Source organism: Chrysochloris asiatica, unplaced genomic scaffold (genome assembly GCF_000296735.1).
Source record: "Chrysochloris asiatica unplaced genomic scaffold, ChrAsi1.0 scaffold00031, whole genome shotgun sequence".
Taxonomy (NCBI): domain Eukaryota; kingdom Metazoa; phylum Chordata; class Mammalia; order Afrosoricida; family Chrysochloridae; genus Chrysochloris; species Chrysochloris asiatica.
The window spans coordinates 19516777-19538494 of record NW_006408549.1 but is presented as its reverse complement, the minus strand read 5'-3'; the positions used below and the strand labels follow the sequence as shown (position 1 = coordinate 19538494).

At 38.0% G+C, this 21718-nt stretch overlaps 1 protein-coding gene across 1 annotated transcript in view; it reads left to right on the top strand.

The window, feature by feature from the left end:
• The window catches only part of CNBD1 (cyclic nucleotide binding domain containing 1), a 683582-nt gene that overhangs the window by 22594 nt on the left and 639270 nt on the right, over positions 1 to 21718 (top strand). Inside the window, exon 2 of the mRNA XM_006859260.1 lies at positions 20215 to 20284. Within this exon, the coding sequence (XP_006859322.1) occupies positions 20215 to 20284 (70 nt within the window). The remainder of the gene's footprint in view (positions 1 to 20214; positions 20285 to 21718) is intronic.

Below are 21718 nucleotides of genomic sequence, written 5' to 3'. Positions count from 1 at the left end.
TTACAGAATTCTATCATGAGATCTCCAGCATCATTTCTATCACCAAGGCCATATTTTCCAACTACTGATCCTTCCTCTTTGCTCCTAACCGTTCTATTACAATCACTAGTAATGATCAATACATTTGATTTCATGTTTGATCAATTTCAGATTTAAGAAGTTGGTAGAATTCTTCTATTTCATCCTTACTAACTTTAGCGGTTGGTGTGTAAATTTGAATAATAGTGGTATTAACTGGTCTTGCCTGTTGTTGTTCTTATTAAGTACTGTGGAGTCAGTTCCAACTCATAGTGACCCTGCACAGGGTTTCCGAGGCTGCAAATCTTTACGGGAGCAGAACATCTCATCTTTCTCCTGCGGAAACGCTGGTAGTTTCGAACTGCCGACCTTGAGGTTAGCAGCCCAATTCATAACCACTATGCTACTAGAGCTCTTTGGTCTTGCCTGTAGGCACATGGATATTATCATAGAAGCATTGTACCTCATAACTGATCTTAATATGTTCTTTATGATGATGAATGCAACACAATTCCTCTTCAATTTGTCATTCTTGGCATAGTAATCCATGTGGTTGTCAGATTCAAAATGGCCAATACCAGTCCATTTCAGCACATTAATGCCTAAGATATCGATGTTTATGCGTTCCATTTCATTTTTGACAATTCCCAATTTTCCTAGAAACATTCCGTGTTTCGATTATTACTGAATGTTTATAGCTTATTACATGTTTACAAAACATTTCAAACTGTTTTCATTTTGAGTTGTGCCCCATTATCAAATGAAGTTCTTGAGAGATTGATTCCCACGGGCTTTACTCCATTCACGTCATCATGGTCAACTCTACTTTGAGGAGGCAGCTCTTCCTCAGTCCATTTTGAGTTATTTCCAACCTGAGGGGCTCATTTTCCAGCACTATATGTATCTGACAGTGTTTCTCTGCTATTCATAAGGTTTTCAGTAACTAAATATTCAGAAGTATTTCCTGTCTTCTTCTTCCTAGTCTGTCTTCATCTGGAAACTCATCTGAAACCTATCCACCATGGGTTACCCTGTTGGTATTTAAAATACCAGTGGCATAGTTTTCAGAATCACAGCAGCCCATAATCAAGCCACCACAGTGCGACAAACTGATAGACAAGTAGTAGATACATATATATAATTGCTGCTAAGTGCAGTTTTGACTCATAAAGACTGTATTGGGTTTCTGCGGCTGGACATATATTGTGGGAGCAGACAGCTTTATCCGTCTCCCTCTGAACAGGTGCTTGACTTGAACTTCCAATCATTCCATTTTCAGTCCAGTGCTAATAGTACAGAGCCATCATGATTTGCAAAGGATGTTTGACAGATAATCAGGATAAAATCAAAAGAGAGATACATTATGATAATGTTGGTAAAACATTGCTTCTGAAAGGAAAAGGTTAGAATAAGATCATAAGGTTGGTGACAGAGGCATGGTAAATGGTGAGGGATGATAAATGGTGAGGTTTCCTTAACTTAGATAGAAAATTCAGCAAAAGGATCAGAATTTTAGGGAAAATATGCCAGGAGGAGTTTTAAGTTGTTGTTGTTCTTAAGTGACATCGAGTTGGTTCTGACCCATAGCGACCCAGGATAGGGTTTCCAAGGAGTGGCTGGTGAGCTTGAACCATCAACATTGCAGTTAAAATGGCTTTGCAGTCTGGCACATTAACCTACAATGCCACACCAGTTTTAAGTGAGATTATAATTGTCTTGAGTTTGATTTTTTTCTAGGGGATATTCAAGTGAATGATATGGGGGTACAGGATAGAGGCCTGATCTAAAGAGTTTGAATTGTTGTTGTTGTTAAGTGATTTCAAGTTGGTTCTGACACATACTAACCTTGTATAGGGTTTCTGAGGAGCAGCTAGTGAACTTGAATGACCGACTTTGCTGTTCAAACTGACTTTGCAGTCCAGCACCACACCAGGACTCTGAAAGGGTTTGAATGAGGCATTCTTAATATATTTACCACTACACGTGGCCAGTGATCCTGAAGGTAGAAGTCCAAGGTGTATTGAAGCCATTTGCAAAGAACAAGGCACCAGGAGTTGATGGAATACAAATTGAAATATTTCAACAAAGTGCTGCGGCACTTAAGGCACTAAGGTGCACCTGACCCAAGCCATGGTATTTTCAATAACCTCATATGCATGCGAAAATTGGACAGTAAATAAGGAAGACTGTAGAAGAATTAATGCCTTTGAGGTATGGTGTTGGAGGAGAATATTGAAATTACCATGGACTGTCAAAAACAAACGGATCTGTGTTGGAAAAAGTACAGCCAAAGTGCTCCTTGGAGGCCAGGATGGCCAAACTTCGTCTCTTGTACTTTGGACATATTGTCAGGAGGGACCAGTCAGTGGAGAAGAATATCACATTTAGTAAATGGGAGGTTCGGATAAATAGAGGAAGATTCCCAATGATATGGACTGGCATAGTGGCAGCATCAATAGGCTCAAATGTAGCAACGACTGTGAGGTTGGACCTATGTTGTGCACAGGGTCACTATGAGTTGGTACCAACTTGATGGCACCTAGTAACAACAACAACAGCACATCTGTCAGTTGTGGTGGCTGGCATACTGCTCTGATGATGGAAGCTGTGCTTTTAAACTTCCAGTATTTTAAACATCAGCAGGGTCACCCATGATAGACAAGATTCAATGGAGCTTCCAGATGAAGACAGATTAGGAAAAGAAGCAGACTACTTCTGAATGTTTACCCAATGAAAAGCTTAAATAGCAGCAGAACTTTTGTTAGATATAGAACCAGAAGATGAGTCCCTCTGGCTGGAAGGCACTCAAAATTCAACTGGGAAAAAGTTGCCTTCTCTAAGTAGAGTTGACCAAATGATCTACATGGAGTAAAACTTTGAAAACCTTCATTTGCTGATTGGGCACAACTTGAAATGAGGAGAAAAGCTGCAGACATCCATTGGTAATCAGAATATGGAATGTACTAAGTTAAGAATCCAGGAAAATTGGAATTTGTCAAAAATGAAATGGAACACATTAAAGATAATTAATGAATTGAAATGGACTGGTATTGGCCATTTGGAATCAGACAACCATATGGTTTACTATAGCAGGAAAGAATAATTGTAGAAGAATGAAATCACATTTATTGCCAAAAAGAACATATCTGTGATAGGATAATATTTGTGATAATTAGGTTTTGTGTCAATTTGATTTAGCCAGGATTTCTAGTTGTTTGGCAATGATAGTTGACGCTATTGTGATTGGCTAGGAGCAAGCATAGTTAACTCTGTGATGACTAGCTATAAGCAGCCAGTCAATTGAAAGGATGTTTCCTTAGGAGTATGGCTTGCTCCCAATATAACAGACATACAGGAAAGACTCGCTCTCTTCCCTGTTGGGTCTGAATCTCACATCTGAGTTGTCCTCTAACCTCTGGTTTTTTGAACCTGAGCCAGCGGCCTGCTCTATTGTGTGTTTGCCTGCTGGGCCTGCCAGCTGAGTTTGCCTGAAAAACCAGATGTACACTGGAGGGCCCTGAATGCCTGTTTTTGTCACTCTGGCTCATGTGTTCCATGCCACTGGTTCTGCATCATGTCTGCCCAGGGACTCTCTACGATTATGGTGCATTTCCTTGATATAAACTTCTCTCTTACGTATGTATGTATGTATGTATTTGTTGTTATTGTTAAGTGCCACTGAGTCAGTTGGACTCAAAATGACCCTGTATAGGGTTTCCAAGGAGTAGCTGATGACTTTGAACTGTCAACTTTGTATCAAGCTAACCTTGAAGTCCACTGCTTGAACACACTCTCTCTCTCTCTCTCTATATATATATATAATATGTATACATATATATATGACTTTCCATATATATATATGGAGCTCTGGTTGCGTAATGGTTACGAATCGGGTTGCGAATCGCAAGGTCAGCAGTTCGAAACTACCAGCTGTTCCGCGGTAGAAAGATGTGTCACACAGCCACATATGAATCATCGTGTGGGTTAATGTGCTGCACTGAAAATTCTGTTTGAACCACAAGATTGGTGGTTCATGCTTACCAGCTGCTGCTTGGAAACCCTATATAGGGTCTCTGTGTATTGGAACAGAATCTATAGCACTAAACATAAACCAACATATATGTTTATATATTTGTTGTTGTTAAGTGCTAATGAGTCAGCTTTGACTTATAGTGACCCTGTATAGGATTTCCAAGTTGTCACTGGTGAGTTTGAACATCTGACATTATGCATGAATCTAAAGACACTGATAACTGCCTCCATTAGTAAAGAGAGTTAAGGGCATTGCTAATCCATGATGTGAGGTGGCAATATTAATAGGCAAAACATCACCACCAGTACATCACGTATTGGGAAAAGCAAAGCTGTGGGTGATTGTGTATATGATACTTTTCTGCAAATTTGGCAGTATGAGAAGTATAGAGAAGCTGATTGGTTGGTCCTACTTATGTAGGGACTTAACAGAACATGGATCAACTGGTTAAGGAAAGAGATTTGCTTAGGGCTAAAGAGTTAAGGCTCAAACACTACATAAAAGTCCTCAGAGTTTCCATTTGTGTTCAGAGATAAAGCCTACCTTCTTGTAGTGGCAGGGCTGATACTGCTGAAAACCAGACTTAGATTGGCTGGATTATAACACTGACTCAGTTCCCAACCTGGAATGGTACCTGATGCAAAAATGAGGGCATTGGTTAGAGATTCTGAAACTTGGGAAGGGGACATTTGAGCAGATAATCAAAGCTGGGGACACAGAGCCTGTAGTTCGACTGAGTCAATCTTGCCAACAGCGGCACCTCTTCCATCTGAAGAGATTATCAGTAAAAACATCTCCTCTGCCTACTCTTGATGAGATTAACTCTACTGTGCCTGCTGAGATGGTGCTTAAAGCACTTTCTGAAGCATAATCTAAGGTAGATGTCTTGTAAGACATTGATGAATCTTCCCAGGAAACATCGCCACCATTTATTGCTTCTAGACCTATAACTAGACTTCTGTTCCAATGAGCCCCAAAAGGTGAAGTATAATTTGTGACCCAGGATGAAGTATGCTATACTCCAAAAGAACTGCTTGATTTTTCTGATCTGTATAAACAGAAACCAGATGAATATGTGTGGGAATGACTATTAAAGGTGTGGAATAATGGTGCAAGGAACATAATATTTTATCAGTCTCATTTTATTGATATGGGCCCGCTAAGCACAGATTCTTCATTCAATGTTTTAGCTTGAGAGGTTAGGAAAGGATAGAATAGTTTATTGGTTGTTTCACTGAAGCATGGACAGCACTGTGGACTACAATGCATCACGCTGAAGCAGCAGACCAGCCTTGGTATTCTGTAGGAGAAGCAATCTAAAGGCTTTGGGAAACTGGCATGTTAGAGTGGATTTATAAGGAGACACTCATAAGCCCATACATGGAGTGCTCAGAGGACATACCTTTTATCACAAAAGTAAGGAACAAATTTGTGATGGAAGCCCCAGCATCCTTGAAGACTGCTGTGGTCACTGTATTATGAAAATTGGATTTGACAGTGGAGATTTCCCTAATTGAATTAAGACATCTAACCACAATGGGATGAGTAGAAGTATTTAATTGACAAAGACAAGGTGGATGTCTATTATTACCATAATAGATAGCAGAATCAAAGCAGTAATCAGAGTAGTCTGACTCATGTAGATTTATGGTGTTGGCTAATTAGGCAGCATGTCCCTAGGAGTGAAGTAGTTGGGAAATCTACTAAATATTTACTTGATTTGTACAAGAGGGAGAATTCTGGGTCAAGTAAACAACAGTCAGACTTGAACCACTCGAACAGAAAGTCACAGCTTTTCAATCCATTCCCAGACTTGAGCCAATTTACAACCCCACAACCCCTTGAATGAAGGGGTGGCTATGTCCCCTGAGGAAGGATCCCAATATGCCACCAGTGGTTAGTCTTTCTTCAAATCTTCCCCAAAGGGACCTTTTACAAGGGTGACTGTCCATTGAGGGAAATGAAATAATAAGACATTTTGGCCATCACTGGACACTGGCTCTGAATTGATACTAATTCCAGCAGACCCAAAATGTCACTGTGGCCCACCAGTCTGAATGGTGGTATATGGAGGTCAAGTTATTAGTGAAGGTCCATCTCACTGTGGGTCCAGTGGGTCCTAGAATTTATCCTGTGGTGATTTTACTAGTTCCAGAATGCATAATCAGTATAGACATACTCAACAACTGGCAGAACCCTCACACTGGATCCTTGAAATGTTTAATAAGGGCTATTTTGGTTGGAAAAGCCAAGTGGAAACCATTAGAACTACCCTTACCTAGCAAGAGAGTAACCTAAAACAATTATGGAGGGATTGCAGAGATCGTAACAAATCAAGGACTTGAAGGATACAGGGTGGTGATTTCCACCACATCTTCATTTAACTCACCTAACTGGTCTATGCAAAAAACTTATGGATCTTGGAGAATTACAATGGATTATCATAAACTTAACCAGGTTGTGACTCCTATTGTAGTTCCAGATGGTGTTTCTTTGTTTGAGCAAATTAAGATCTTTCCTGGTACCTGGTGTGTAACTATTGATCTGGCCAATGCCTTTTTCTCAATTCCAGTTTATAAGGCTCACCAGAAACAGTTGGCCTTCAGCTGGCAAGGTCTACATTACACTTTCACAGACTTACCTTAGGGTACATGAACTCTAAACTATGTCATAATTTAGTCCACAGGGACCTTGATCACCTTTCCCTGCCCCAAGACATCACACTGGTCCATTATATTGATGATGTTATTGGTACTAGTGAGAAAGAAGTATCAATGACTCTAGACTTATTGGTAAAACATCTGTCTGCTGTTGTAATTGTTAAATGCTGTTGCATCAGTTCTGACTCATAGCGACCCTGAGTAGGGTTTTGAGTAGCAGCTGGTGAGCTTGAACTGTCGACCTTGTGGTTCAAACAAACTTTGAAGTCCAGTGCATTAATCCACAGTGCCACACCAGGACTCCAGAGGGTGGGAAATTAATCCAATGCAAATTCAGGTACCTTCCACCTAAAATTTCTAGAGGATCAGTGGTATGGGGCATGTAGAGATAGTCCTATTAAAGTTAAGAGTAAGGTATTGCATTTGGTACCTCCCACAACTAATAAAGGAGCTCTGGTAGTATAGTGGTTATGGATCAGGCTGCTAACCTCAAGGTCAGAAGTTTGAAACTACCAGCCATTCCACGGGAGAAAGATGAGGCTTTCTACTTCTGTAAAGATTTACAGCCTCAGAAACCCTGTGCAGGGTCACTATGAGTTGGAATCGACTCCACGGTACTTAAAAACAACAACTAAAAAAGAGGTACAGTGCCTGGCAGACTCTTTGGATTTTGGAGGCAAAATGTTCTTCATTTGGGTGTGCTTTGTTGTTGGTGTTGTTAAGTGTTGTCAAGTCAGTGCCAACCCACAGTGACCCTGTATAGGCTTTCTGAGGAGCAGCTGGTGAGCCTGAACCACTAACCTGACAGCTCAAATGACTTTGCAGTCTGGCACATTAACCCACAATGCTACACTAGGACTCCTATTTATCATGTGGTTCAAAAAGCTGCTAATTTTGAGTGGGACCCACAACAAGAAAAGACTCCTCAAGTTCAAGCTGCTGTGTAAGTTCCTCAGCCACTTGGACCATGTGATCCAGCCGATCCAGTGGTGTTTGAAGTATCAGTGACTGATAGAGATGCAGTTTGGAGTCTTTGGCAGGCCCCTATCAATGAATCACAATGCTGACCCTTAAGAATTTGGTACAAAGCCCTGCCATCCTCCGAAAATAACTACTCCTCTCTGAGGAACAGCTTTATTCTTGTTACTGGGCCTTAGTAGAGACTGAATGTCTAACCATGGGCCACCAAGTGACTATGCAGCTGAAGCTACCTATCATGGACTGAGTGTAGTCTCACTCAGAGTCATAAAGTTGGATATGCATAGCAGCACTCCATCATTAAATGGAAATAGTATCTATGAGACCAGGCTCAAGCAGGACCTGAGAGCATGAGTAAGTTGCATGAAGAACTGGTCCAAATGCTCACGGTCCCCACTCCTATCACACTGCATTCCCTGTCCCAGTCTACATCTATGGCTTCATAGTGAGGTCCTACAGAGAGTTCTGCATGATATTCAGGTATTACTTGAAAGTGGACAGGCAGCACCACCATAGGCCCTTACAGGGACTGCCCTGAAGGACAGTGGTGAAGGGAAATCTTCTCAATGGGCATAACTTTGATTAGTGCATCTAGTTTTTCATTTTGCTATGAAGGAAAAATGGTCAGATGTGTGACTGTATACTGATTCATGGGCTATTACCAATGATTTGACTGGATGAACAGGGACTTGCAAGAAATGTGATTGGAAAATTGGTGATAAGAAGATGTAGGTATCAAGTACGTGGATAGACCTCTCTGAATGGGCAAAAAGGTAAAGATATTTGTGTCTCATATGAATGTGCACCGAAGGGTTACTTCAACAGTGGAGAATTTTAACAACCAAGTGACCAGGGTGACATATTCTATAGAAAGTAATCATGCTTTCTCCAGCCACTCCTGTCATTGCCCAACTGGCTCATGAACAAAGTTGACATGGTTGCAGAGATGGAGATTATGAATAGGCTTAGCAGCATGAATTTCCACTCACCAAGGCTGACTTGGCTACAGCCACTGTTGAGTGCCCAGTCTGCCAGCAGCAGAAGCCAACAATGAGTCCCAGGTATGGACCATTCCTCATAGAAATCATTCAGCTTACCTGGTGGCAGGCTGATTACATTGTACCACATCCATCATAGAAAGGACAATTTTTTGTGCTTACAGGAATAGACACTTACTCTGTATATGAATTTGTCTTCCCTGTATGAAATCCTTCTGCCAAAACAATCACCTGTGATCTTACAGAATATCTTATCCACCATCATGGTATCCCACACAAATATCATCTTTAACCAGGAGCCTACTTCACAGCAAAAGAAGTACAAAAATGGGCCCATGCTCATGGAACTCACTGCTCATGCCATGTTCCTCATCATTTTAAGCACCTGGTTTGATTGAGTGATGGAATGGCCTTCTAAAGGCACAATTATGGCACCAGCTAGGTGGCAATACCTTGCAGGGTTGGGACAATGTTCTCAAGGAAGCCGGATTGCTCTAGTTAGCATCCAATATATGGTGATGTATATCCAATTGTCAGGACCAAAGTCCAGGAACAAAGGGGTGGAAATGTGAGTGATACCACTCACTATTACTCCTAGTGACCCACTTGAAAATTTTTTGCTTCTGTCCCTGCAAACCTAAGCTGAAAAACTGAAGAAAGAATTCGATCCTCAATTTGTACTATAGAAGTGATACATGGGAGTCCTGGTGCAAATCTGTTGAATAAGTACTGAACTTCTAACCACATGGTCAGTGGTTCAAACCAATTATTTGCTCCTCAGAATCCTTATATAGGCTTGCTACAAGTTGTAACTGTTTTGGCATTTAATAAAAATAACACGGGCAAAGTATTGAATGATGCAGAAAGCATAAAACAAAAAGATAAAAGAAATACAAAGAGCCACTTTCCTCAGAATAAAGTGTTGATGTTCAACCATTTCAAGAGGTAGTATGACCAAGAACCATTGGTGCATTAGGAAAAAGTCGAAGGGCTTGAAGGCATTGGCAAAAAATAAGGCTCTTGGAACTGATGGAATACAAATTGAAATCTTTCAACAAACTGGTATAACACTAGTGGTACTCACTTATCTATGCCAAGAAATTTGAGCCAATTGGTCAACTAATTTGAAGAGATCCATATGTGTACCCATTCTAAAGAGACGTGACCCAACTGAAAGTGGAAATCATTGGAAAATACCATTAATATCACATTCAAGTAAAATTTTGCTAAAGATAATTTTTAAAAACAGCTGTAACAGTACACTGGCAGGAAACTGCCAGAGGTTCAAGCTGCATTCAGACATGTAGGACTTGCAATGAAGGATATCATTGCTGACATCAGATGGAGCTTGGCTCAAAGCAGGTAATACAAAAAATATGTTTACCTGTGCTTTATTGACTATGCAAAGGGTTTCAGCTGTGTGGACCATGAAAAACTATGGATAATATTGTCAAGAATGGTTATTCCAGAACAGTTCATTGTGCTCATGAAGGACCTGTATATAGTTCAAGAGGCATTTGTTAGAACAGAACAAGGGAACATTAAATGGCTTAAAATTAGGAAAGGTGTGCACCATTCAAATGATGAATAATACTTATTCAATCAGTGTTCTGAGCAAATAATCTGAGAAGCTGGATTATATGACATCAGGATTGGAGGAAGACTAATTAACAAACTGTGATATGCAGATGATACAACCTTACTTGCTTAAAGCAAGAACAGTTCACATTACTTATTGAAGATCATTAAAGACCTTCAATATGGATTGCACCTCAGTGTAAAGCAAGCAAAAATCCTCATGACTGGACAAAATATCATGATATTGGAAAAGCAATTGAAGTTTTCAAAGACTTCATTTGATCCACAATCAAAAGAGATTATTGGAATAGAAGCTACAATGTTGGTGATGCACAAATACCATTAACATGTTGTTGCTGTTGTTGTTAGGGTACTGTTCAGTGAATTCCAGCTAACAGTGACTCTATACACAACAGAATGTCTGGTCTTGCATCATCTTCATAATTGTTGTTATGCTTGAAAACATCGCTGCTGTCACTGAGCTAATCCATCTCATTGGGGGGTTTCCCAAGCATGATGTCCTTCTCCAGGTACTGGTCCCTTCTGATTATATATTTGAAGTATGAGAGATGAAGTTTTGCCATCCTGGCTCCTAAATGGTCACAGATTTTTTTGTTCTTCTGGCAGCCCATGATACTTGTAATATTCTTCTCTAACACCATAACCCAAATACATCCATTTTTCTGTGGTCTTTCTTATTCATTGTCCAACTTTCATATGCATATGAGGCTATTGAAGATAATCATGGCTTGGGTAATGTACACCTTAGTCCTCAAACTGACACCTTTGCTCTTGAACACTTTAGAGAGGTCTTGTGCTGCAGATTTTCCCAGGGAAACAAGTCATTTGATTTTGCAACTTGTGCTTTCATGAGTGTTGATATTGGTTCCAAGCAAAATGGAGTTCATGACAATACCAATTATTGTCAATTATTATCCATTTATTGCAATGTCATTTATTGGTCCAGTGGTGAGGAATTTTGTTTTCTGTACATTGAGGTACAACTCATACTGAAGACTGTGGTCTTTGATCTTTATTAGTATTTTAAGCCTTCGTGGCTTTCAGCAATCAAGGTTTCATCCTCTATCATGTAGCAGGATGCTAATGAGTTTTCCTCCAATCCTGATGCTATGTTTTTCATTTAGTCCAGCTTCTTGGATTATTTGTTTACAATACATGTTGAGTAAGTATGGTGAAACAGTGCATCACTGAGAAACACTTTTCTAAGTTTAAAACATCAAAACAAGTGTTCCTTTGTTCTGTTCAATTGACTGCCTCTTAGTCTGTGTATTGTTTCCTCATGAACACAGTGTTGTAGAATACCCATTCTCCACAATGTTGTCCATAACTTGTCATGATCCACATAGTCAGTAAAGCATAGGTAAACATCTTTTTGGTATGCTCTGCTTTCAGCCAAGATCCATATTACATCAGCCAGGATTCCCTTGTTCTATGTCCTCATTTGAATCCAGCTTGAACCTCTGACAATTCCTTATTAGTGTACTGTTGCAGCTGTTTTTTAACTATCCTTAGCAAAATATTATTTGTATATGATATAAATGACATTGTTAGATGATTTCCACATTCTTTTGGGTACTCTCTCTTTGGAATGGCCACGAATATGGATTTCTTCCAACCAGTTGGCTTGGTGTTTCTTCCTAATTTCTTGACATAGATGAGTGAGTGCCTCCAGTGTTACATCAGTTTTTGAAATATTTAAATTTACATTCTCAATTTCCAGAGCCTTGTTCTTTGCCAATGCCTTCAGAGCACCTTGGACTTATTCCTTTAGTACCACTGGTTCTTGAACATATGCTACTTCTTGATACCGTTGAACATTGACCAATTCTTTTTGATACACTGACTCTGTGTATTCCTTCAATCTTTGATGCTTTCTGCATCATTCAATATTTTGTCTATAGAATCTTTCAATATTTCAAGTTGAGACTTGAGTTTTTTCTTCAGTTCTTTCAGATACAGAAATGCTGAGTTATGTTCTACCCTTTCGTTTTTCTCACTCAAGGTCTTTGAACATTTCATTGTAATACTTGACTTTGTCTTCTTGAGTCGCCCATTGAAATTTTATGTTCAGCTCTTTTACCTCATCATATTTTCCATTTGGTTTATCATTTTTATGCTGGAATGCATAGATAGAATTTTGGAGAGCAAGTTTCAGAGTCTATTCTGACATTCATTTTGGTCTTTTCAGTCTTTATTATTGTCTTATTAATGATCTTTTGCTTTCTTCCTTATGATGTTCTATGATGGCATCCCACAACTCTTCTGGTCTTTGATCATTAGAGTCGAATGAATCAAATCTCTTATTAAGATGATCTCTAAATTCAGGTGGAATATGTTCAAGGTCATATTTTGACTCTCCTGGACTTGTTTTAATTTTCTTCACCTTCAGCCTGAACTTGTATATGGGCAATTGATAGTGTGCTCCACAGTTAGTCGCTCATCTTGTTTTGGCTGATGATATGGCACTTTCCTACCATGTATTCTCACAGATGTAGTCTATTTGATTTCTGTGTATTTGCTGTTGTGATGTCCATGTGTATAGTTGTCCTTTGTATTGTTTTACAAAATATTTGTAATGAAGAGGTAATTTGTCTTACAAAATTCTGTCTTGTGATTTCTAACATCATTTATATCACTGAAACCATATTTTCCAGCCAACTACTGTTCCTTCCTGTTTATTTCTAATGCTTTCATTCCAATTATTAGTAATTATCAATACACCTTGATTGCATACTTGATAAATTTCAGATTGGAGAAGTTGGTAGAATTCTTTAGTTTCATCATCACTGGTTTTAGTGGTTGGTGAGTAAATTTGAATAATAGTGGTATTAAATGGTCTACTTTGTAGGCGTTTGGATATTAATCTATCACAGACAGCATTATGCTTTAAGATAGATCTTGAAATGTTCTTTTTGATGATGAATGTGATGCCGTTCCTCTTCAATTTATCATTCACAGCATAATAAACAATGTGGATGTCAGCTTCAAAATGGCCAGTACCAGCCCATCTCAGCTAACTAATGCAAAAGGATATTGAGCTATATTAGTTTTATTTCAAACTTGCAATCAAGATGGACTGATAATTACTGATGATTATAATGTGAAATTTAGAAACAAATAAGAAGGATCATAGTTAGAAAATATGGCCTTGGTGACAGAAATGCTGGAGATTGCATGATAGAATTTTATAAGAGCACTGACTTATTCAATGCAAATTCTTCTTTAAAACATCAGTGGTTACTATACACGGACATCATCAGATGGAATACACAGGGATCAAATTGCTTACCTCTATGGGAAGAGATGTTGGAAAAGCTTAGCAGCAGCAGCCAAAACAAGACCAGGAGCTGACTGTGGACTAAATCATCAATAAGTCATATGCAAGTTTGGGTTGAAGCAGAAGGAAACTAAAATAAAGCCACAGGAGCCAAAAATGTGACCTTGAACATATCCCATCAGAATTTAGAGATCATCTCAAGAAAAGATTTGATGCATTAGACACTAATGACTGAAAACCAAGAGAGTTGTTGGCTGACATCAAGACCATCATACAGGAATAAAGCAAAAGATCATTAAAAATACAGAAAAATGAGAAATGACCAAAATGGATGTCAGAAGAGACTCTGAAATTTGCTCTTCAGTATAAAGATGCTAAAGCAAATGGAAGAAATGAGGAAGTCAAAGAGATGAACAGAAAATTGCAAACAGTGGCTCAAAAAGGCATAATCCAGTATCACAATGGAATGTGCAAAGACCTGAAATTTAAAAATCAAAAATTAAGAACACACTAAGCATTTCTCAAGCAGAAATAATTGAATTAAATGTCAAGACTTGACTTGCAATATTAAAGGATTCAATGGACAAAATGTTGAATGATGCAGAAAGCATCAAAAGAAGATGGAAAATTATACAGAGTCACTGTACGACAAAGAAAGGTTTGATGTTCAACCATTTCAAGAGGTAGCATATGATCAAGAGCCAATGGTACTGAAGGAAGACATCCAGTTTGCACTGAGGCACTGTCAAAAACAATGTTCTCAGAATTTATGAACACAAATTGAAATGTTTCAAAAACTGATGAAGCACTAGAGGTTCTTAATCATTCATGCCAAAAAATTTGGAAAACAATTACAATTGATTGTAAGTGATCTGTATTTATGCTCATTCCAAGGAGAGGTGACCAACATAATGTGGAAATCATCAAACAATGCAATTAATATCACATGTCAGTAAAATTTTGCTGAAAATACTTCACAAAACAGCTGTAATAATACATTGAGAAAAAAATGGTAAGAAATTCAATCTGGATTCAGAAGAGGATGTCACATGGATACTGACTGAAAGCAGAGATTACCAGGAAGAGGTTTCATTGTGCTTTGTTGACTATGCAAAGGCTTTTGACTCTGTGGATCATGACAAGCTATGAATAACATTATGAAAAATGGGTATTCCAGAACTCTAAATTGTACTCATGAGGAACCTGTATATAGAGTATATATAGAGTAGGAGGCAGTCGTTTGAAAAGAACAAGAGAATATTGAATAACTTAAAATCAGGAAAGGAGTACACAAAGCTTGTATTCTTCCATCATACTTATTCAATCAGTATGTTAAGCAAGTAATCTCAGAAACTAGATTATATAAAGAAAAACATGTCAATAGGATTAGAGGAAGACTCATTAACAACTTGATATATGCAGATGATAAGACCTTGCTTCCTGAAAATAAAGACGGTTTAAAATACTGGTAAAGATCAAAGACTACAGTCTTCAGTATGAATTGCACCTCAATGTAAAGGAAACAAAAATCCTCACCACTTGAGCAATAAATAACATCATGATATATGGAGAAAAGATTAAAATTGTCAAAGACTTCATTTTGCTTGGATCCACAATTAACTTTCATGAAAACAGCACTCCAGAAATTACAGGATGAATTGCATTAGGCAAATCTGCACAAGTGGTCATTAACATGTTCAAGACAAAGACATCAGTTTGAGGACTAGGTACATCTGACCCAAGTCATGGTATTTTTAGTAGCCTCATATGCATGTGAAAATTGTACAATGATTAAGGAAGAATTTAGAAAAATTGTTGCATTTGAGTTATGGTGTTAAGAGGATATTGAAAGTACCATGGACTGCCCAAAGAATAAACATCTGTGTTGGAAGTAGTATAGCCAGAGTGCTCCTTAGAGGCCGAGATGGTGAGACTTCATTTCTTATACTTCAGACGTGTTATCAGAGGGCATCAGTACTTGGAGAAGATCATGTTTAGTGAAGTGGAGGGTAAGTGAAAAAGGAAGTACCCCAAAGAAATGGATTGACACAGTGGCAGCAGTAATGGGCTCAAGTGTAACAATGGGCTCAAGTGTAAGGATGGAGCAGTACCTGACAGTGTTTCCTTCTGTTGTGCATAGGGTTGCTATGAGCTTGAATCGACTTGCAAGCACCTAACAACATCAACAAATTCTCATGTTGCTGGGCGGCAGGTACCCAGTGGTTCAGATCAGATGCTGTGTTCCCTTCACTGCTGTCTGTAGCGACCGTCTACTTAGAAGCCTGCACAGACCCCGAGGTTTCTGCTCTATTTTTGGGTCTCACTGGGCCTCACTAATGGCTGAAAGTCCTCTTCAGCCCTTGCGAGCCTTTGCTGCTGACAGCCACCATGCTCCTACTATGTTTTCACCACATTACCCAAGCCTATGGGATTCTTTTGCTACCATACAATTTGGAACCCAGTTGCCCAGGAGGTTTTGCATGTAACACCTGCCTGGACCCACTCAGGGCTTTCTTGCTTGGGATCCACTGAGGGATCCCCTTCACAAACATTACAATTCTTTTGTAATTGTACCACCCCCCTTCACAAGCATTACAATTCTTTTGTCTCCACTGCAAGGTACCTGTTCAGAGATGTTCTGCTCTGCCTTACTTTAGGAAGATCCTGCATGGGTAAAAGCTAAGTTTTTAGCAATGCTGGTATGCCTTGTGCTGAAGATGCTCAGTTTTCGCTATGTGAGTCAGGCAGGCTTACCCTATTGTCTCTTAATGTCTTCAACACTTAATGTTTCTTCTGGATCTAGGAGGTTCTCAGTGCAGGGACCCTGGGTTCTTGGTCCAAAAGACACACAATACCCCCAGATTTCCTTCCTGGTGGTAATGAGGTCCTCTTGGATTTCTTTGGGATTAGATATATTAAGCCTAACAGGATAATAAAACCTACTGATCCCATTGGTAAGTAAGCCAGTCACTCTATTTTCATAGGCATACTAAATTGTTCAATTTCTGCAAGGGTTTGGCATACCTCATTTACATATTTTGTTGCTGTTAAGTGCTATCAAGGTGTTTCTGACTCATAGTGACCCTGTATAAGGTTTCTGAGGAGCAGCTAGTGAGTTTGAACCACTGGCCTTGTAGTTCAAACATTCCTTAAAATAGCATGCTAATCCTACATTGCTATACCAGGATTCCAAATATTATTCATAGCAATTATCCCAGCTAACAATTCTGTTGGGAGTTACAAGACCATAGCTAGACAGGCCATATGAAAACAATTCACTGCACCATACCAAATCTCTATGGCATCCTCTTCTTTCCTTCCCACATCACTCACCAAGGTTATACTCACCCTGTTCTTGAATATTGTTGTTGCTAAGTGCTTTTGAGTCAGTTCTGATTCATAGCAACCTTGTATAGGATTTCCGAGGAACAGCAGCTGGTGAATTTAACTACCAATCTTGTGGTTCAAACTGACCTTGTGGTCCAGTGCATTATCCCACAGCACCACACCAAGAAAAAAAAAGGTTAAATGACTACATAATAGGAGTCACTTCATAATTTATGCATTTTGTAATCTGTTATAGTAAGGATTTTATATATTATGTCTTAGAAATATTATTGGTTGTTGTTGGTTGTTATGTGCCAAGGAGTTGGTTTCGACTCATAGTGACCCTGTATAGGGTTTCTGAGGCTGTAAATATTTACTGGAGCAGAAAGTCTCCACTATTTTCCATGGAACAGCTGGTAGTTTTGAACTGTTGATCCTGAGGTTAGCAGCCCAATTCATAACCACTACTATACCAGAGCTCCTTAGAAATATTATTAAGCATACTAAAATATGTATTTGGTGTTTATAAGTTGGAACTTGGATTATATGGTGTCAAAACAAAATAGAGAATTTTTTCTTAGGTGATAACTGAGTAGTAATGTAAGTAAAATAATTCCTAAATCATATAATTAATATCTCCAGATTTACTAAATGATATGATAGCAATCAGTTTTCTGGTTAAATTACCCTTATTTCAATTTCTAGCAGATATCATTTAGCAAATGATATCTGTCATTACGAATTAGCTTTTATATCACTATGGGATTATACGAAGTCAAATTTTATGCATCTGAAACCTGATATTAAGTGGATAAATTTAGACATATCAAATTCTAACTCTTTGTTATTTGAATGTGGACAGTGAATGCATTTTTTAAAAAAGTTTTAGAAATGCATTATTAAGTTACTGATTTTTGTCAGTATATATTCAAGTCACCGGTTTTGTCAATATATTTTCACTAGGGGAAATCTTTCCCCTAGTGGATCATTTTGCATAGATCACTTTAGTTGGATCTGCAATCAGTGCTCATGGAAACAACAGTTAATATATCAAATAGCATATTGCTTTAAGCAAATCTGCTGCAAAAGACATCTTTAAACTGTAGAGCAAAAAAGATCTCTTTTAGAACTAAGGTGCACCTCATCCAAGCCATAGTGTTTTCAATTGCTTCATATGAACAGGAAAGATGGACAGTAAATAAGGAAAACCATAGAATAATTGATGCATTTGAATTCTGGTATTAGAGAAGAATATTCAAAGTATCATTGATTACCAGAAGAACAAAAAAATCTGTCTTAGAAGAAGTACAGCCAGAATGTTTCTTAGAAGCAATAATAGGGAGACTTTGTCTCTATACATTGGGCATGTTGTCCGAGGGATTAGTCCCTGGAGAAAGAACATAACGCTTGGTAAAGCAGACGGCCAGCAAAAAAGAGAATGGTGCTGGGCTGGTAGTGTTTCTGTTGTATGTAGGGTCACTATGAGTCAAAAGTGATACAAAGGCACCTAACAACAATAACAACAGGGGAAAGAATAAAATATATAAACAAGTAGCTATTACAACTTTTATTCTGCAAAATTTCTAATAGCATATATTCTACTGGAAACCAGAAGGCACGTAATGTGAATGCTCATCGTTTTAAATATTTTTAAGGATGTCAGCATGATCTGGCACTGAGGGAGAATCTCAATTCATTTGTTTCTTGGTACTAGCTTGATTCTCTTAAGGGATCTTGTATGAATTGACTTAGTACCAAAAGAACTGCCAACAATACAGATGAGGGAAGGTGCTCGCAGTCAGAGTTGACCAAAGATTAGGGCCTGTATCAAAATTACTAACATTCCAGAGAAAGAGTAACTGAGAAAAAAAAAAGGGAAAGAAACAAGAGGAAGAGAAAGACAGTAGGAGGAGCCATAGAAGAAGATGAAGACTGGAGGAGGAGGCATAAGATACTGGAGGAAGCAAGACAGCAAAAGGAAGGACAAGGAGTGGGAAATGGAATTTTTCAAAAAGAGGAAGAGAAAACTTGAATTGTTATATTTGGATGTTGGAAACCAGCTCAGATCCTAAGGGTGTAGCACAGGTATTCTGAAAAGATTGTTTTTAGAAGAGTGTTATTTTATGAAGGTTAAATGACTACATAATAGTCAATTTTAGTATTTACTAGAATTAAAAATAATCAGATTTAAAATAAATGAGGAATATTAAATCATTTCCGTATGTGAAAATCAGATATAATTTAAGAAATCTATTAGAATCTACTTGTGTATTAAACAAAAACTGATAACACCTAACTTCATTGAATTATTTTACTGTGAAGAATGTTTACAATGAAACTATGAGGGTAAGTAAAAAAAATATATCTGCGCTTTGGCTTTAGAATTTATTTTAATCAATTTTTATAAAAGACAAATACATCATTTTTTGACATAATCGCCTTGTTTTTCAATAGACTTTATCCATCTGTCAACAAGCTTTCATATTCCCTTATTAAAAACTGTTTTAGGCTGAGCTGTGAGCCATGGATGGATGCACCTCTATCTTCACGTTCATGGAACCACACAGGGGAAAGTCCGATGGAGTAAGATCAGGATACAGGGAGGATGCTTTAACACCTGAAAGGAAGTTTTTGCAGAGTGGGCAGAGGTGTGCAGATAAGCATTGTCATGCGAGATCACAATGTCCATGGATAAACTGAGAGTAAATGGCAGAGTATGAAATGGAAACATTCTTAATCACCCACCAAGAAAAATTCAAAAGTCAATCATCAGCTGGAAAATTGATGTTTACAGTTTTCTAGGATTCTCAAGGGTCAGTATTGAAACTATCAAGAGAAAAACATTCAACAATCAACAGTGCTCCTTACAGGGAGATGCTCACTGAAGAGTGAAGCCTAAATTTCAGATTAAACTCGGAGGATTGTTGTCTAATGGTTTTGTGATCTTGTATAACATTGCATGATTTGCACATCTCTGCCCACACTACAGACATCTGCAAAAACTTCATTTTTTGAAAGTAAACTTTTTGTTACTTTGAATCCAAGATTCATCTCTGATAAAGAAGTAAAGACAGCTGTGCATTTGTGGCTTGCAGCTTAGCCTAAAACATATTTTAATAAGGGAATATGAAAGCTTGTGACAGATGGCACCAAGTGTATTGAAAAGCAAGGAGATTATGTTGAAAAATTATGTATTTGTCTTTTATAAAATTTGGTTAAAATAAATTCTACAGTCAGAGTGCAGATAAATTTTGACTCAACTTCATGTTTGCATATTTGGTTAAGATTATGGAAAATAACTCATTTTTAATTTATTTTTTTCAGGTTTAAAACCTTCTAAACAAATTGATTATGGTCAGTTGAATGCATTATGTAACATTTGGGGACAGCACAGGTAAGTGATGTATGCATTTCTTTTTCTGTTGTGTAAATGAATATAAATATGTTTGCTTTATGGATAAAGTGTAGTCATAAACCATTGTTGTCTCTCAAAGGTGTCTGATTTACCACACAGATAAAAACATTCAATGATCTGGAGGTTATTTCTTCAGGTCAAAGTGAAATAATGTATATGTCATATTGTTAGTAAATAATTTAAAGTGAAGCAAACATAATTCATCCCTAGGTAGGCCTTTTCTAGTAGTTAAAAAGCAGTCACAGGAGAGGAACACTTTTAAGTGATTGAAGACACAAATCTTGATTGAAATAAGTGCATAGGGGGCAATGAGTTGAAATATGCTGGAGTCAAAGAAGTAGGATATATTACTGTTCTAAGCTCAGGATTCCTAAAATATGTAATGCTTGAAGATGTATTCTATTTTCTTGCCAACTCCATTCTCCAACACTATGTATACACTCATCCCATTCCACTTGCTAATTCATTTTTTTGTGGGCAAAATATAAGAAAAGGTTAAGAAAATGTCTTAGGTTTACAGATAACTCCTTTTCTACTTTAAAACGTTTCTTCTTGTTAGATGCCATCGAGTCAGTTCTGACCCATAGCGACCCTTTGTAAAACAGAATGAGACATCTTTCAGTCCTGCATCATCTTCAAAATTGCTGCTATGCTTGAGCTATTGCTACTGACTATGTGTCAATCCACCTAGTTGAAGGTCACCTTCTTTTTTGCTGACCCTTGATTTTATCAAGCATCATGTCCTTCTTATCAGAACTGGTCCCACCTGATAATATGTCTGAAGTATGAGAGATACATTCTTGGCTTCTAAGGAGCATTCTGGTTGTACTTTGTCCAACACAGATTTGTTTGTTCTTCTGGAAGTCCATGGTACCTTTAATATGCTTCTCCAACACCATAACTCAAGTACATCAATTCTTTTATGATATTCCTTATTCACTGTCCAACTTTCACATACATGCAAGGTTATTAAAAACACCATGGCTTGGGTCAGGCACACCTTAGTTCTCAAACTGGTATCTTTGCTCTTGAACACTTTAAAGGTGTCTTATGCAGAACATTTGCCGAATGTAATACGTTGTTTGATTTCTTGACTGCTGCTTCCATGAATGTTGATGGTGAATCTAAGCAAAATCAAGTAGTTGACAATTTCAATCTTTTTCTCCATTTATTACGATGTTGTTTATTGCTCCAGTGGTAAGGATTTTTTTTTTTTTTTTAATTTAGATTTAGGGTGCAACCCATACCAAAGGCTGTGATTGTCGATCTTTATCAATAAGTATTTTAAGTCGTCTTTGCTTCCCACAAGCAAGGTTGTATTATATGAATATCACAGGTTGTTAATGAGACTTCCTCCAATTCAGATTCCATATTCTTCTTCAAGCATCTCTTTTTTATTTATTTATTTATTTT